This window comes from Melospiza melodia, chromosome 6, assembly GCF_035770615.1.
Source record: "Melospiza melodia melodia isolate bMelMel2 chromosome 6, bMelMel2.pri, whole genome shotgun sequence".
Lineage (NCBI taxonomy): Eukaryota > Metazoa > Chordata > Aves > Passeriformes > Passerellidae > Melospiza > Melospiza melodia.
The window spans coordinates 17,808,802-17,827,337 of NC_086199.1; the positions used below are offsets into that span (position 1 = coordinate 17,808,802).

At 37.0% G+C, this 18,536-nt stretch overlaps 1 protein-coding gene across 2 annotated transcripts in view; it reads right to left on the reverse strand.

Moving 5' to 3' along the window:
* Positions 1-394: 394 nt before the first annotated feature.
* TTC8 (tetratricopeptide repeat domain 8) overlaps positions 395-18,536 on the reverse strand; it is a 41,296-nt gene continuing 23,154 nt past the window's right edge. The window contains exons 8-15 of one of the 2 annotated variants that reach the window (XM_063160141.1): positions 16,110-16,195; positions 13,943-14,030; positions 9,910-10,020; positions 7,198-7,337; positions 5,896-6,070; positions 4,531-4,653; positions 2,592-2,675; positions 395-1,000 (exon numbers count right to left, since the gene is read on the reverse strand). In XM_063160141.1, coding sequence (XP_063016211.1) covers positions 884-1,000; positions 2,592-2,675; positions 4,531-4,653; positions 5,896-6,070; positions 7,198-7,337; positions 9,910-10,020; positions 13,943-14,030; positions 16,110-16,195 — 924 coding nt within the window. In that variant the 3' untranslated portion in view covers positions 395-883. The remainder of the gene's footprint in view (positions 1,001-2,591; positions 2,676-4,530; positions 4,654-5,895; positions 6,071-7,197; positions 7,338-9,909; positions 10,021-13,942; positions 14,031-16,109; positions 16,196-18,536) is intronic. The other variant, XM_063160142.1, reaches the window with a different exon arrangement.

Here is an 18,536-nt window from a genome sequence, read left to right on the forward strand (position 1 = left end):
CTTAAAGGTCTTTTAAAAAGGTCAGGTTTGGAATTCATGCAAATTTATTCCTTTTAGCTAAAACACAAAGTATGACAGAAAGTCCTCATTTATTTTTAGTAGTAGTGTTCCTATAGTTAGATTGATCCAAATATTTATTTAGCAATAGTGCTTATGTGGTAGCACATGTAATCACCCCATCAAAGCCTTGTTCTCAACTATTAGTTCTTAATTCTGCAAGCTTCTGAATGCCCTTCTCCCTCACTGAGACCCAGAATAAATCTACCTCCTGGGTAGAGAGGAACACATGAATTTATGTGATTTTGTACCAGTTCTGTGGAGTCTCTCAAAATGTTATGAATATCAACTCAGATTTTCATGGCAATAAGAATGTAATTTAACTTACATACACAAATGAGACAAACCATACAAACTGAATTTATTTAACTCATACAGTACAAGGAATATAAGAAATTTTGCTTTACATATGTATTTAAAATTCTTTTTAAGTATTTTAATTTTAAAACCTCACATTCATTTAGAAAGTATACTATCAAAAGCCAACTTGAAAACCAGTTAGGAAGTATTTTTATTCTGTTTCTTCAGAGATTGTCACATGGGAATGTTTAAAACCAACTTTTTTTCTGCATAAAAGTCAGAAAAAAAACCCTTTTCTGTAATCTCTTGTGTACATAGCTGCAAAGTTTTCTAGCTGCATTTGAATAAGTGTTATCTTTTAAGATGATAAGAAATTGAAACTCAATCTTTTCTTGCTACTCAAAGTAACACAAGCTTTGCCACAGGAATGCATAAAGTATAGTTCATCTACTTTGAGCTGGTGCTCTCAAAATGTATATGGGACATTTGCTCTGGCTAGCTTCTTACATAATAAAAAATTTGCTTATCAGAGCATAGCAAAGTGCTCCTTTAACTGTTTCATGAGCTGCTGTGTATCAACATGGCCTGGAAATGCTTCTTCAGACTTCTGAGCCGCTGTGTAACTTCTCTGAAGATCTCCAACCTGTAAAAAACACACAAGCTGATTTTGAAAATCCAAGCACCGCAGTGTTTGTACCCTTTGCATCCTGTGCAGTACATTTCTGGTGCTCACAAATTTTAAGCACAGCTGGTCGAAAGAGCAAACAGTCAGAGTAAGGACATTTGGAGGCTTACATCAAGGGATAAGAAAGACAGAAATGTCATTTTAATGGATGATTCAAGACATCAACTTAACATAGCCCATTTCACCCAACTTCTTGGAGAATGGACAAGGTACACACCATGCCCAGTGCTTGAAGTATGGAAGAAATAAAAAATAGAAGTTTTGCTTTTAAACTCCATAGAAGTGCTATTGTATAAACAAGCACAACACAACCCATCAGGCCTTTGTAAAAAAAAACAACTGTGATTTCCTGCTTCCTCACAGAGATGCACAACAATTTTGGAGAACTAAAGGTGCTCCTCTGTTGCTCTTAGAAGAAATTGTTTGCTACTTAGAGAACTTCAATTTTCCTAAATAGGCATAACTTTTTGGAAGGATTAAAAGGAAAGGATCTCAGAAACTGGGTTCAGCAAAAAAGAACCCAAACAATTGGGACAACATCTACTAAAAGTGATTACTCCTAAAGGGGAAAGGAAGAGCTATGGACAGCCAGGAGCCTTTTTTGCTTGTGCATCGCTCAACACAGAGCTTCAGCGTGGCAAGAATTCTCTGAAGGAGAAAAAGCCAAAGTCCTGCCCAGAGAAGTCATGTTCTGTAAACCATGGCCTTACATTGAATTTAAGGATTCCATTAACCCGCTGCACCAACACCTGGCTGATGTGGCTGGCTGTCTTCTCCCACAACCTGTGAGAGTTCTTTGTGCAAAATCTGTGTAACAAGACATCTGCAGACTAGGATTTACTCCCCAAACAGTAAGTAAGAAATGCAATTATTCAACACCCTCTTGTGTTTCACAATGAAGAGGATACATTTACAAATTAATGGGTTATTCCCTTCTTGATGTGAGTACTTCAGCATCTGTAGGAGTGGAGCTGCCCACACAACACAGATTCATAACAGAATCATGAAGGTGTAGGCACAAGCAAAGAAGCAATTTTTTTCTTGTGAAGAAACAAGAAAAAATTTGTACAAGTTGCTCTTATTAACAGGAATGCTGGACACTGTTAATACAGTGTCTTAGATACTCTGTATGAAATAGATTACTAACATAAAAAATCAGAGGTTGTAAAGCTGAATAACAGATTTTCCTTTTGAGATCAGTAAGATACTATTAGTAAAGGATATTCTTTCTATCGTTACTAGTAAATCATATGATATTATTACACTTCACATTCTGAAAAAGCTTCTGACTGCAAAGACTGTAGATGGAATTGTTAATCTTCCAGGCATTTGGACAATTATAAAGTTACTTCATAGCCAGTTGGCCTCATTTTTTTCTCAAAAGAAAACACTGGTATTAAAATGAAAATGTAATTTAGCATTTTCCTTCAGTTTATGCACTCTGTATTCTTTTGTCTTATCTATCTGGAATTCTTAGTAATAACAGTAAAAAAACAGCTGCCTCACCAAGGCTCAGTTTTTAGATTATAAGAACAGAATAATGCATTACCTTCTCTGAGAGTATGGCAACATTGAAATGGGGCTCATACATGTGAGGTGCTAATGATGAAGCAGTCTGCAGCAAAGCTCTTGCCTATACAGAGAAATGAAAAAAATAATATAGTGACATCTGGGAGAGAGAGTAACAAGAATCTAATGCAATATTCATAATCCTTCAAAGAAATCATCCTATGTTTACTAAGTCATTACTAAGAAAGCCATTTTCAAAATGGTTACATCAATAGTGTAGGCATAACAGAATCAAATAACATTGAAATGAATAAAGACTTTTGGTTAAGTCAGGAAAAAAAATTATTGGGACATACTGTATTAAGCAATTCAATTTTAAACCCTGAGGACAATACATCACATAAATGAAATAAAACTCAAAAAGAACACCCCACTGTATTTATCTGTTGTCTCTGACAGCTCTGTCTTAAGCATCCCTGAAACCATAAATTTTATCATATAAATGACAACTTTCACACTCAAACATTTAAATAAAATTAGGGTTTTTTTCCTCACTAGCAAAATAGAGGCATTAAAAGGTAAAACAAACTAAGTTCTCAGAGAACTATATACTCTGATACTCTAAGTATCAGAGTGTATAGCTTCATGCTGTAAATCCAATGCAGAATTGAGGTCCACTTGTAAAAGATTTTACTAAAAAAATGCAGAACTTAATGGGGAAAATTCCAAAACCTTTAAAAATAAAAGTTTCTATACTATAAACTGTGTAAGTAACTATAAACTGTGGTGAGACCGAGCTAGGAACTTATTAAAACTTCCTACATCTGAAAAATCTGAGTACATGCAACAGTACTTATGAAAGATCATTGTGAAATAAAATCCAAAATAAGCAAAATATCATCCCTTTTTATTCTTCTGTGCATATTTTTATTGCTAAAATTATCTCAATTTTTAATTATACATGTGATACAAGAAAAGACCTGAAAATTTTAAGCTAAAAACTAAAGTAGGCAGGAAGATATTCTAATGGAAAGGCTCTGCAGTGCTAGTTATGAGCAACCAGAACTTCCACAATTGAGGGTATGCTCCACTAGGGAATCAAATGTCTAAAAATTTAGTGATTATGAAACTGAAACTAAACCCAAAGTTTATCTGTCACTGGAAACATCCAGTTCTAGGTTGATTTCAGTGTTTCCATGGTAATTGCTAGGTTATCTGAAAAAAGTTAACTTCTGTCTAAGACAATCTGCTCTTAAAAAAGGTATTTATAATTTATTTTAGCTCTATGATGTATACATGAATCCATCAAATTAGCTTGTTCTCATGAGGTCTAAAACAAGCCCACATTAGTTCTGTCCAAAACTGCCCAAACAACACATTTCCCTGCATGTATATAAAAATGGTTACATTTATTCCACCATGCATGTCAATTATATATCTAAGCACAATACACTCAGTATACTCACATTGGGCAAGATGAACCACCAAGATTATTGATGCAAAGGTGGTTATCAAGAACGTGTTGCTTTCTGACAAAATTCTAATGTGATCTCCTTGCTAAAAAAGGCCCAACTTTCAAGAGAAAATCTCATTGGTCTTTTCTGCCACCCAACAAAAGTATGTTATCTACATTTATAAACTGAATATACAGTCAAAGTTGTCTTTTAAGTGAAGATTTCAAAGTCATGTGGTTTGCTTTGGGTATCAATTAAAAACAAACAAACAAACATCTCAACAACTGCAAAGTTATTGGAAACCCGGCTTGTTTTGATGATTCATTTGGATATGCCAAAGGATAAGCAATTTAATGGGAGATGGCATGACAATACACCAAAACATGTATAATAGTCATCCATGTTCTCTGCCTGTAACAGTAAGTTAGACATTCACATGATGCCTCCACCTCAGAGAAACGACATGTTTGTTAAATACAAAATGCCTAAATGAGCATTCTCCCTAGGCTGGGATCCAGCACTGACCTGTTCAGTGTGACCTTTTCTCATTTCCAGCACAGCCAGGTTGTTGTAAGCTTCTGCGTAGTCGTTATTGTTGACTAAGGTCAGCTTGAAACACTGGTAAGCCAAATTCAGGTCTCCTATGCCCTAAAAGAAAGACTGTGTTTTCATTTGTGAAAAGATTGGAAACCACATGCATCTGTTTTTGTTTTTGGAGTATCTTTTCACCCATAGTGGAATGCAAATTACAATAAAAACATGCTGACCAGAAGCATATGTGCTTTCTTCCCAGATCCTCTCGTTTTTTCCTTATTCTTTCTCTAGACAGAATCATTTCTCTCCAGCAGAAACTTCCATGCTTCAAGAGATAGTCACTTCATCTAATTTAACTTTTGGATTATTAAAGTGGCATCTAAAGACTATGCTATCTGCTACTGTCTTAGCAGGGTAAGAAAAACTGAGATGTCTCCAGGGGAAGTCATCTTGCTTCTCTGTCTCTACACATATTTAAGTTAAGGAAGATTCACTCTTGAATGATGGAGCAGCTGACTAATACTACTGTAGTGTTAAGACTGACACTGACACAGCATCAGGTTAAACATCAAAAGTGACAAATGCTGAAAAATACAGGCACATCAGTTCAAATTTCAATCTTTAAGGCAGTATAAATTACTGTGTTTATCCTAGCTGCAGTTGTGTGTCTGACTCAAATCATTATCAGGAAATGAAAACAACTCATGTTAGAAAACTCATGTCAAAAACTTCATTCAGCAAACTTATTCTGGGCATGTAGCTAAAGAAAAATCCAACACAACTTCTTGCAGAACATCTGCAAAAATGGGCAAGACTGTAAGAAAATTTGTGTAGAAATGTAACAAAGTTTATCATACAACTACACAATATTTCTATAGCTGCCTTTAAGACAGAGGAAAATACCTTCTCAACAATGACCTACTTAGTGCTTTAGTATTGGCTACTTGGGGCTGAATGTGTATTTTTATGACAAAAGAATCAGTCTAATTCTCCATGTAAAACAAATAACAGTTCCTAGAAAAATATCTTGAATTTTTTTTTTTGTCAGATTAGCTTATTTTGCAGCCAAGGCCTTCAAGGAATGTTGTAATTTTTTTAGAAAGATGGGAAGGTTAAAGGTAGCGGGGAGTGAGCATCTTTAAGCAGGAGAAAGCCACATTCTGTAAAGTACAGAGTTTTTTCTCATGCTGCTTCTTCCCCACTGAAGTGCAAATAAACATTCCATCTGTACTGGACTTTATCCTGTACATTATCAAGTTTTGTATTTCCAAGAAGGGAAATTACTTCTTCTTAGTTATTTTTTTACATTTTTAATAAATTTTACTTATTCAGAAAGATGGTTATTATTTTTCATACCACAGCCACGTGTCCCAAGTTGTACCACACATCTGCTGTCTCCTCTTCATTTTCAGCCAAAAACAGTGCCCGTTCAAATGAAGATAGTGTCATATCATATTGCTGGGCATAGAAGCAACACAGGCCCAGATTGTTAAAGAGCTGGCAGTTATAAACACCCATCTGCAGGAGCCGTCTAGATTGAAAGAAAACATTTGTTTTATATTTTTTTAACTAATTTCAAAGAGTTCTACTCTAAAAGACAAAATTATCTCCTCCTTTCTCCTTATTCTGAGAGGGTATAAAAACCAAGTGTTACAATCCTACGCTTGTTAGTTTCGTGAAGGACACTGCAAGGTATTTTTTATTAGAATCACAACCGTGCACAAGTCTGCATAAATTAGTAACTTCTGTCTTCTTGACTGGGTGACATGATCTGACTTTACTGTAAGACAGATGTAGCAGACTTTCTGTTTCCTCTTTCCAATCCCTCAACATCAATCAAGCTGTAGTTTGCTGCAGTTACTTTATATAATTCTTAAGACTTCAATTTTTTGCTTCACTCCCATCCTTCAGTACTGCTCTATTAGTAATAGTATATTTAGAGGTGAATGTATATTAATCTTACACATCAAGCATAACTCAGATTTTGATTCACATTGATATTGTTTAATGTGTCTTTTAAAATGGAGATGTATTATAAAAATTCTGTTTATTCATATTTAAAGCACCAAGGAGCTCAAGTCCAACAGAAATGTGATGATAGTGCTCTTGCTGACTTAATCTGCTCTTAGGGAGGGAACATCAGGCTCCTTTGCACTCTGACTGTATTGAAATAAAAATCAAGCAGCAGTGTTAACACTATCTTTTCACTGCTTTCAGTAAAACACACAGGAAGCCCAGCATTCCAAGTCAGGGATTTTGTGGTCACAACACCTGGTCACTTCAGGTGGAGTAAGGGCTACAGAGGAAGTCCTTGTGCCTTCTGTATGCAATTGAATTTGAGGGCAAGATCCACTGTTCTCAAACTGCCTCATGCTGTGAAAGAACTTTCCTTGCTTATTGGTTGAATGATAATCTATGTTGATACTTCTACATGCTCCCCATCTAACAATTTCAAGTTTGTAGTGATGTACTTATCATTGTACAAAAACATACAGATGTTGTTACACGGATTTTATGGTAACATTTGTCCAAATGCTCATTCCTACTCCTATGCCAATCTCCTAATTAATTTTTTTCCTCCATTAAAATGATCAAACATGTATATTACCTTCTCACATATTCTGTTCCCCCTCCCTCCCTGTCCCTAAGCACAGATACCTGTAAAACCGCAGAGCTATCTCAGGTTGGTCTGAATAAAAATGGTTACTGCCAATGCATGCAATGGCTTCCACGTGTGTATTGTCTTGTTTCAACACGTCCTTATAGTACTCTGCAGCCGAGGAGATATTGTTCATTTCCTACACAATTGAACAAAAATTCCAATTACTTCTACTGTTTATCACCTATTTTTAATGTGGAACTCATTAAAATGTTAATCTACAGAGTGCTTTATCTATGCCCGGTAGAGTACCCAACTGAGATTAATTATATATACTCTTAAAGTTCTCTGTTTGTACCATTCAACACCACTGTCTGGCATCTTCACAAACAACACACATATCCATGAGAGGAATGCATATTGATTTATTAGTAGTATCTTTACCTGAAATTAACTCTATGCCACAGCCACAACAAGAAATTTATTTGGTTTTTATTTTTTAGAAAAAGAGACAGCCTGTTGTATTGAGTTTGGAAGCTGAAGGGGGACTACAGAGGTGGCTTCTGTGAGAAGCTTCCAGATCTTCCTCCACATCCAACAGAGCCAATGCCAGCTGGCTCTGGAATGAACCCACTGCTGGCCTCAAGACTGAGCTCATCAGAGAAGATAGTTAAAACTCTGTGATAACATATAACAGATTTAAAAAGGAAAAGAAGTTTTTTGCACAGATGTAAGAGTGAGAATATGTGAGAGGAACAACTCTGCAGACACCAAGGTCAGTGCAGAAGGAGGGGCAGGAGCTGCTCCAGGCACCAGAGCCAAGATTCCCCTGCAGCCCGTGGTGAAGACCATGGAGGCAGCTGTGCCCCCGAATCCTGTGGAGGTCAGCAGGGGAGCAGAGATCCACCTGCAGCCTGTGGAGAAGCTCCATGCTGGAGCAGATGACCCTGCTGAGGGCTGTGACCCTGTGGCAAATCTGTGCTGGAACAGGCTCCTGGCAGGACCTGTGGCCCCATGAGGAGCGGAGCCCACACTGGATCAGGTTCACTGACAGGATTTGTGACCCTGTGACCTGGGGACCCTGCTGGAGCAGCACCACGTGCAAGAGACATTGCCCCTTCTTGCACAATGTCTTGTGACACCCAGAACTGTGCAGTCAGTTTCCAGCATGGTAACACAGAACAGACGGACTTCACCAGACAAGGTCTCAACTATTTTCAGTGTTTTTTAAATCAAGTCATTAATTGCTCTGAACAGAAACGAGAATATAATTACATATGAAAAACTATTATGTGCCTTTGAAAACCAGAATTATGAATTTACCAAAACTTGTACTACCTAGGATATGACAGTTAAGAGAACTGTACTGCATATAAATGTATGCTTGGATGTGTGCTACTTGGAAGATGAATTAGGGTAAACTCACTGCTAGAAATGACACTGCACTGTTTCTGAGGAGTACAAGTCCCTGAGAACCTATCCCCACAAGAAAAAAAATATTAAAAGATTAAACTTGCTTCTTATATATATGTTTATATAAGAATAATTTCTACCTGTGTGCTGTAGATACAATGTGCTCCCAACACAACTAAAGAATAAGCTTTTATATAACCCCAACAGTGTATTTAGCTGCAAAAAAAGAGGATTTATTGTGGTTCAAGGAAATAGTAATTAAGCAGTCGCTTTAAAAATTACGCAGTTTTTTTAAACCAAAAACTTTCTATAACTCTTTGTACTGTCAAAAGTTAGTGACTGAGAAGAAAAGCTCTGATTAAGATGTCTGATACAAATATTCCACTTGTGAGTCTATATAATAAAAGCAACCCTATGCTGCAGTGCAAATCTTTGCTAATGAAGCTATAATCCTTCATTCAAGTGTCAGTGCAAAACTAGATCCTGTCAAATATATTCTGCTCTTTAATAATTCCTTAAAGAGTTATGCAATGTTTTGTATGGTTCTGGAAAATAACATCTATATTAAAAACTATTCAACAATTCAGAAAGAAAAGGTTCCAAAAATTATGCAGCTGTTTTTTTCTTGCTGAAGGACAAAAAGGATTTAATATGAAAATGGATTAAGGCTTAGGGGTTAGATGAGAATGATGAGAACAGGATAGAATGCCAAGCATGAATACAGACACAAACATAAAAAAAATTCATTACTTTGTTTTGAACATTTGTTCTAGAATAGCACTTGACCAACTTTCAGCGCAGAAACAATATGAAATCCACCGTTTGACATGAAAATACACAATTTTAAAATATAAAATACATGGTTATCATGCTAAGTTGAAAGTACTTTATAACTAATCCTACTTCATACAACATTTACTTCCTAACTAAGAACATTCACATTCTAATTGCTCTCAGAGCATTAAAGACAAATGACAACACATAGTACTAATAAAAACAACACAGACAAATTAATTATTTTGCTGTTTAATTTTGCTGGTTGGTGACTTGAGCAGTTTTAGTATGATGAAATACATATAAACTAGCAAGGACAACATCTGGACAACTTGACTTAATATGGACTTGCTTCTGCATGCCAAGGGCAAATGGGATCTCACTGGTGTGATTAATTGCTGAAACAAATAAGCCTGCAGGGCTCCCCTGACACTACCTTGCTACCTTTGTGGAAAGTTACCTGTTTGCATTAGTGACACTGAAAATCAGCACAGTTGGGTTTTGATGACCTTAGTTATATTCAACTACTGCCTCTTTTCTTTGCTACATTTGGCCCCTATAAGGATTGCAGAGTGGGTGCATACCTCATAGATTCTGGCAATTCCACAAATAAGAGTCACTTCTCCAGGAAATCGCTCTAACCCTTGCTTGAAAAGGTTCAAAGCTGTTACAGGCTGATCCAAGCGCAAATACACCTAAGCAAATAAAAAGTGTATATAGATGTCAAATGTCTGACTTTCATACATGTTCAGCTGTTTAACAAGGGAGATAAATAAAAGGAATGACACCTCCATTTATACAGGAAACCATTAGCTGAGATGATGAATAATACAGGGAAAATAATGGAGTGAATACTGAATAAATCTGTGTAATGAAGATAAAATATGCTACTTAAAAGAATTAAATTTACCTATACATGATTAATTTGAATATTACTAATTTAAAATATCTTTTTATTTATTATCATACAGTTTGACACTGAGGTGAAGGTATCACCTTGAATTAAAAAAAAATCACCTTGTTTAATGTATTTTCAAAAACTTGTGTTTAGGCTTGAAAGAACAGGATCTTCAGGCTGATAATGCTGGAATATCAAAATGTTTTACTTAGTTGAATAAGGCTGCACTGCACAGAGCAGTGACACTTTCAAGTCTCCTTACTGCTCAATCAACGTCCTCTGTCACAAACAACAAAATCCTATGGAAAGAGGACAGTTTTGCCTCTGTGAGTTTGGCTTCTGTGTTGGTTATGAAAATGTGCAGTGTGGATAATAATTGTGTGAGAACTGGACATTCAATATGTCCAGTGTTGATAGGGACCTCCTCAGCAGCTGTCTGAGAGTACAGCTGTAAAGCCCTCCTGCTGTGGGGTATGGTAGTCACAGCAAAGGGACAAACCCTGCACTCATGCTTTGGGAAACTAGATGGCTACAATGATTTCTCTATCTCCCACTGAGTGGAAAAGGATTTTGTTGGAGAAATAGTATATTAATCAGTGCTAATATATGGTACTACTAAAGAAGAGAAAGAATCTGTGATTGCTATCCTGATACAACCTTTTTGTGATGAAACATAAAACAAATATCAGTGTTAACTGAACAGCTGAGAAACCTCCAATTTGTACTTTTGCTCTTAAACTTCATGGACTTCTGACTGCCAACAATTACAACTGTACATTGGTTTTTTGCAATCCCACAGATATATACTGCTGTAGACACTCGCAAAGAATTCTTTCCTATGACCACTCAATGACATTCTTAATTATCAAAGAGCTGACAACTGTGAGTGTCTTCCACAAAAGGGACTGCCTTTCCAAGTTGGTCATTGGCAAAATGTTAAAATACAGGCATTTTTTACTCTCATTCTGCTAATGTCATTCACATTTCCTGTATTAAGCTAGAAAGTGAATGCCTTCTTGTGAAAATCTATAAAAGAGCAATGGTTTTGGAGGGCATGGTATTTAGTAGATTAGAACCGCATTAATTACATCATTAACCATGAATGATGCATCCAATTTAAAAAATGGATAGTGTGAAACTCCCCTAGATCTGCCCCTTTTTTATATTTTTATCTTTGTTTATGAAGTATGCTTTCTGAGGATTAATGACTTAAATCTGCTCTATTGCTTTATCTAGAGGCTGACTCCAAAGATGCTAAAACTCACATGAAAGATGCTCACTTCAGATGCTAAAACCACACAGCCACAGTACTCTACTATGTAATTCCCATATTCAGTGTGATATCACACTATCCAACATCTCTGTATACATGTTGAGCTGCTCTCTAGATAAATGGCAAAGAAATTAAAAAACAGGTGGGGCAATTTCCATCTACTCACAGTTGCTTTGGGGAGACCTGCTCTTTAAAAGTACTACAGCTAATTATGGTCTATATGATAAAAGGAGAATTGCTCCATTCTCTCTTTGGTCTCTCTCTTATCTCTTGTAAAAATATCCCATTTCTAGCTCTTCTAGGTCATGAAATACTTTGTAACTTCACAGCAGGTCCTGACTGCTGTCACCGACATCTTTTCATAAAAATCCTTTCTTTAAGATTTTCCCTTCTGGGAAGCTGAGGCCCCAGAAAAAAGAATGTAAACAATGGTTATCTGCTGCTGTGGGATGTAACAGGTGCACCTGTGATTGGCCCATGTTAGATATGTATAGTTAGTGGCCAATCCAAAACCGAGCTCTCTCTAAGACAAAATCAGAGACAGCTCCTTTGTTATTCATTCCTTTTCTATTCTTAGCTTAGCTAGCTTCTGAGAACTTTCCTCTCTATTCCTTTTAGTATAGTTATAATGTAATATATATCATAAAATAATAAATCATGTCTTCTGAACATGAAGTCAATATTCTTGCCTCTCTATTCACCCTGAAGACCCTTGCAAGTCCTGTAACAGACTGCTTTAAAGATTCTTACTTTTTTTTTTTTTTCCTTCTTTTGGTCTTTTATATTTTGTAAACTACATTTCAAGGGAGAGATCATTTTCAAGAAAATATTATTAAAAACCCAGATAGCTATTGCAATAATGAATATAAACAAAACGAACAAGTATTGTAGTACCAGTATATTTCCTCAGAACTTTATGCAATCTTATTAATTTTTAATGGCTACTTAACTTAAGCCTGATTTTTTCAGTTCTGTTAAATTGAGCCATATCTCTGTGCCTTACTGTATTGCCTGTCCACTGACACTGAATTATGCTGTGCAATGTTTTATATTTGAGCAAGCTGGTCTATAAAATGGGAGGTGGAACTTCAAATGCAGCTCCTGCCTGAGCTAGTACTGATGTAGGGGGATGCAAATCTCCTCTAATGAATCACTGTTTGTTAATCCAATTACTCTGCCAATTGAATAATTCTGTGCAGTTCATGGAACGAGTCCAAAGAAGGGCCAGCAAGATGATTAGAGGGATGGAACACCTCTCCTGGGAGGAAAGGCTGAGAGAGTTCAGTCAGCCTGGAGAACAGAAGGATGTGGGGTCACCTAATTGCAGCCTTCCAGCACTTGGCAGGACCCTACAAGAAAGCTGAAGAGGGACTTTTTACAGGCACATGTAGTGACAGGACAAGGGGAATGGCTTTGACCTGAAAGATGGTATGTTTATATTAGATACTAAGAAGACATTCTCCACTCTGAGGGCAGTGAGGCATTGGAACAGGTTGCCCAAAGAAGCTGTGGATGCCCCATCCCTGACAGGGTTCAAAGCCAGGTTGGATGGGGTTCTGAGAAACCTGGTCTAGTGGAAGGCACCCCTGTCCATGGGGGAGGGAGGGGGGATTGGAACTGGATGATCACTGGCATCCCTTCCAACCCAAACAATTTGTGATCCTATGTATTTTGTAGAATGACTTGTGATAGAGACAGGAAAATTAATAAGCTTCAGTGAACTTCAAACACAGTACTGAAGACATGTCTCTAGACAGCAATGATGATCATTTAAATACAAAACATAAATTGCTCAGGAAATGTAAAGCACATATGAACATCTGAATTATCCACTAGCAGTGATGACTTTTGGACAGGCCGGCGGCAATGAGCTTAAGGGGAACTGATAAAGAGCAACTGGTTTCATCTCCTTCTTGGACACACAGAAGAAAAATGCAGTTTTAGTTACTCACAGGCTACCTTTACTTGAATGTCTTAGAAAACGTTTAGAATCTAATGTGTATCCTGGTAAACAAGTAGTTCTGAGACTCAGCTGTGCCACTTGTTCTTTTAAAGCTTTTAATACCTTTATTTTGACAGAACATTCCCTGTTTCAAGGTCTCTGATTGCTTCCTTTAAACTCACTTTGTTTTGATTTTGCTTGTGAAACTAGGATTTTGAGCTTTGCTCTTTATTTACAGATTTATTGCATTTGTTTCCTAGGAGACAATATATAGCCACATTGGTCTTCATACTGGAACTTCAATAATTCTTTTAGCTACATAATCCTCATTGGAATTTAGAACAAAGAATCCAGTAACATAGAACATTTTTTTAAACCTTGTTTGTGAAATCTGGGAGCTCTAAAATAATTTTGTAAACTATCGACTCCCACTGCAACTGTTAGCATGTATTGCCTCAGGCATGGAGATCACACACTTTTAAACAATATGTATCTGTGACTTACTTTTGCCAAGTACAAGATAGTATCAACCATGTCCTGCTGTTTAAGGGCTGACTGAAATTGCTTTTCAGCTTCACGATACAATCCCAACCTAAAGAGACAACAAATACATATAGAAGGTACTTGTTTACTGTTTTTTTTAAGATTTCTTATAAGCTTATTAAATAATGAAGCAGTTCAAACTAAACCAAACATAAACTGCCTGAAAGCACACTTTATGACCACATATTTGTGTGCACATTAACAAAAAACATGTCATTATTTAAAGATAACAAAATAACCATTCAAAATTATAAAAAAGACAAATCCATTAATTTTGGCCCCCTCTTATTCATGCAGCCTTCTGGAATGGCTGAATGGTGAATAATGACGTACTCGTATTCACAGGAATTCCTCCTGCTCTTAAAACAGACAGTAGAAAATGAGCAATTAATGCCTCAACTCTACCCAAACTGTTTCAGACCAGAACTTCCTCGCCCATGGCAAAGATCACACAGATAATCTCCACTGTGAATGAACATCACAGGAGTCTATTTTATCTCAAAAGCATTTATTTTGCATAATTACAGTCAAATGTTTTGCACTAATCTATAAAAGCTATGTAACTACAAATTAAGAGGACCATGCAATTTTAACAACAGAAAATGTTCTACTTTCTCATATATAAATTGCTTTTTGTTTCCGTCAGCCAAAGAGCACATGCTTGCTTAAGAAACAAAACAAAAACAGAACAAGCCAGCTAAAACAAAGAAGCACAGCCAATGGGGACATAAGGTAGTTTGGGACCCTGGAAATCCATGTACCTGCTTGGGTGCATTAGTCTCTATAACACAATCCATAAAATTCCTGAAAGTCATGAATGATCTCTAAGCTCATGTATTGGGTTTGCATGAGAAGGTTTTGGTAGCTGGGGGATTCAGGAATAGCTTCTATGAGAAGCTGACATGTCTCTGATGTGCAACAGAGACAATGTCAGAGGGCTCCAAGATGGAATCACGGCTGGCCAAGGCTGAGCCCACTCATGAGAGTGGTGGTGCCTCCATAATCAGCATAGGAATAATGTAACATGCAGGGAGAATACATTTAAGAAGGAGGAAAAAACAGTACAAGGGCAGGCAGAGAGAGGAGTAAGAATTTGTGGGAAGATCTCTACATACACCAAGGTCAGTGCAGAAGGAGCAGGAGGAGGTGCTCCAAAAGTTCCTCTGCAACCTTTGGTGAAGACAATGGTGAGGCAGCTGTGCCCTGCCCTGCAGCCCATGGAGGACTAAGAGGATGCAGAGATCCACCTGCAGCCTCGGAAGGAACCCATGCTGGAGCACGTAGGTGCCCAAAGAGGGCTGTGACCCCACGGGATGCCCATGCTGGAACATACTCCTGGCAAGACCTGTGGCCCCATGGAGAGATGAGTCCACACTGGAGAAGGTACAGCAGGACTTGTGACCCCGGGGAGGACTCATGCTGGAGAAGGGAAGAGTGTGAGGAGTCCTCCACCTGAGGGAAGCAGCAGAGACAAACTGACTGCAACCTCCATTCCCTGTCCCCCCTGTGTTGCTGGGAAGGGAGAAGGTAGAGAAAACAGGGAATGGAGTTGAGCCCAGGAAGAAGGAAAGGGTGGGTAGTTGCTTTAAGAATTGCTAATATTTCTCATTATCCTGTTCTGATTTGATGCTTGTGTATGGGGTGCCAGCCTTAAGCCTCATCATATTTTTAACTGGTACTTCTTGGGCAATGTAATTCTGGCAGAAAGTGTCTAACATGAATATGTTAGACATTCTGTATTACTTCATGAATTCAAGACATTCTGTATTATTTCATGAATCTGAAGCCCTCATTGACAGATTATTTCTCAAACTAATACTGCAACATTTATTTTATGTGATCTGTTTTAACAATAGTTCTTTGCATTTATTGACTGACTTTTCAAATAATTATTTTAAAATCCATTAACAAAGGCAAAATTGCAACTAATTCAGTTATTCACTATGGATGCCTTTATCTCAAGCAGTGGTCTCCTTGTGCATCAAAGGAGATTTAACTGTAAGCACAGCACTCTCCAACAGAACACTTTCTGAGCTATTTCTCAGTGTTCAGCATTGCCCAACACACTCAGCAGTACAGGTTCTGCACTCACAATCGCTCACCACAAAAGAAATGAACAATGGCTTACCTATAGTAGCACTTTCCAATTTGGACCTTCCACCACCAGTCCTTGAACTGTGCGTACTCAGTGGCAAGGGCTGCCAAATCTAGAGCCTTCCAAAATAAACCCATCATCTTAAAATTAATGTTTACACAAAGAAAACACAGTAAAGATGTTTGTAAAGAGAAAATGTTGAGCAAAAGTCCAGTTAACTTGAGGTGGAGGCACTGCTTTTTGTTTATTACTTTTACAGTTCAGTGCACAAAATAGCTGAAAGCATTGTCCCTATAAAAATAAGCAATCCAAACAGTTTCTTCTACATCAAAGAGAAAAGAGAAAATTGTTTTGATCAGACTCCTGCAGTGCCACTTCAGAATACACTATTTGTTTAAGTACAAACACTTTTTCCAAGCTTCCCATCCTTTTTCAGTAAAAGTTGCTAAAACCAAGATAAAGTAAAGAAATAAAAGAAGAAATAAGTGAGTTTGAAATACTGCAGAAATTTTCATCTCATGGCTAATATCAGGTTGCCATCACTTCCAGAAACTCTCAAACATGTACAATAATAAATATTTTTTCCTTTAAAAAGTCTATAATGTAGACTTTTTATAATGTAAACAATTATTTTATTACAGGAAAACAGAGAAATATTCTAAGAAACAGATATCTTTTGAAGATGGTGGAGGTCTAAAATCTCTTTCATCTAGAATATTGGAAAAGCAGCTAAGTTAATCAATGCTTTCTGATCAGCCACCACAGTCAGAATCTATGGCCTTTCATGTTTTAGCTATAATTTCAACACTTCTGGTAAACAAATATATGTCTTTTCTGTACCACAACCTACCACAGAAATGCTTATGTTTCTTTTTATTTCAAATTTAATTTAATCTCAGAACATATCAAAGCCATGTTATGTTTGTTATATTTTCAGGATATCATTAGAAGTAGGGTAAAAAGCTTTAGCTCAGAGTTTTTATAACAAAGAAGCAATCTTTCTTGCCTGCTTTTTTTTGGTAAACATTTTGCACACCACAGAACTCAGGAACAAGTTATCTATTAGGAATAATATGTAAAAGTTCTGTGCACCAGTCACTCAGTAGCAGAGAAACTAATAATTACAGGAAAAATCAATCTGAATATTGAAATGCTGTAAAAGCCCAGTTTAGTGACATCTATGCCTACACTGGGTTCCTGTTTCTTCTGCTAGCAAAACGAAGCAAGCAGTCAATGGGTTTAGATCTGACATAATGAAGAAAAGTCAGTGGAGATATGACAATTTAGACACATTCCTCTCCTTTGGCTTCGTGAGAATGAAAGAATAATTTGTTTTCTGTAGCAATTCAAGATAAGTAGTTGCATCAGTGCTGTCCCTAAGATAAAGAGACAGCTGTCATTATTCCCTGCCTCTGTGACAGGAGAGAGAAAACTCAGGTAAACCTACAACTCTGAATTCATTGTTTCTTCAAGTTAGGGGGAATCCTTGAAGGCCTTAGATGGCAGCTCTTATCTTGGTTGCCCATTGTCTCTCAATGTCTTTGCAAATTGCCCAAAGGGCCTTTGGATGCTACAACATAATGGGGAATAAGCTTGCTTCAAGACAGAAATGGACTGGATACCCTTCTGGACAGATTTGTCCTTTCATGAAAAGGTACATAAGCAATTTTGTCCCAGTACTGGAAAATCTGTGAAAGTAATTGATGGTAAAACATTGGTTACTTCTGTTGCACTTACAGATGTGTAAACAACGTGGGTGACTGTCAATACCACACCTGCTTCTAATGCAGCAGGAGCAGCCACTTCAGAGGGGTAAGGATCATACTGCCAATACCATGTTCCATAGAGCTTTCCTCAGAGCTCTCTGATGGCAAGGGCTCAAGAAGGAGGACTGAGTTTCAGAAAATGATCCCTTCTGCAACTACACATTCAGGTTTCTTTCTGGTACCCTAATTGCTTCTGATAACTGTTTTATGCAAGGCTAACAATTTTGGCTGTGATTGGAAAATGGGAACTAAGACCGCTTTAGGCTTAATAGACAGTAACATCAGCAGTTTATTTGTCAGTGCAGATCCTGAACTCTTCCTGGGGTCTTCTACTAGCATCAAGAAACACAGCATTACTTCATTTTGAAGTTAGCTTTTGAAATTTAATCCTGTTTTTATATTTTCCAATTAATGAAAAAGGAAAGGAAGATCCTGTTTCTGATACTTTACAAATGATTACAATAACTTCAGTAAAAAAAATCCTATCAAAGTTACAAATACTTCTTAGAAGTGTTTCCCTGAGAAAGCTTTGTGTGTGCTAATAGTTAAAAACTTTTGCTGGTATTACAAAAAAAAAATCTTTTGACAATGTGGCCCTAGAAATATTAGTAAATAGACTAAAATAGTCTTTTAAAAGTAAAACCTTTCAACTTGCCATGTCAATACGAACTGCTAGCATATTTAAATTTCAGTT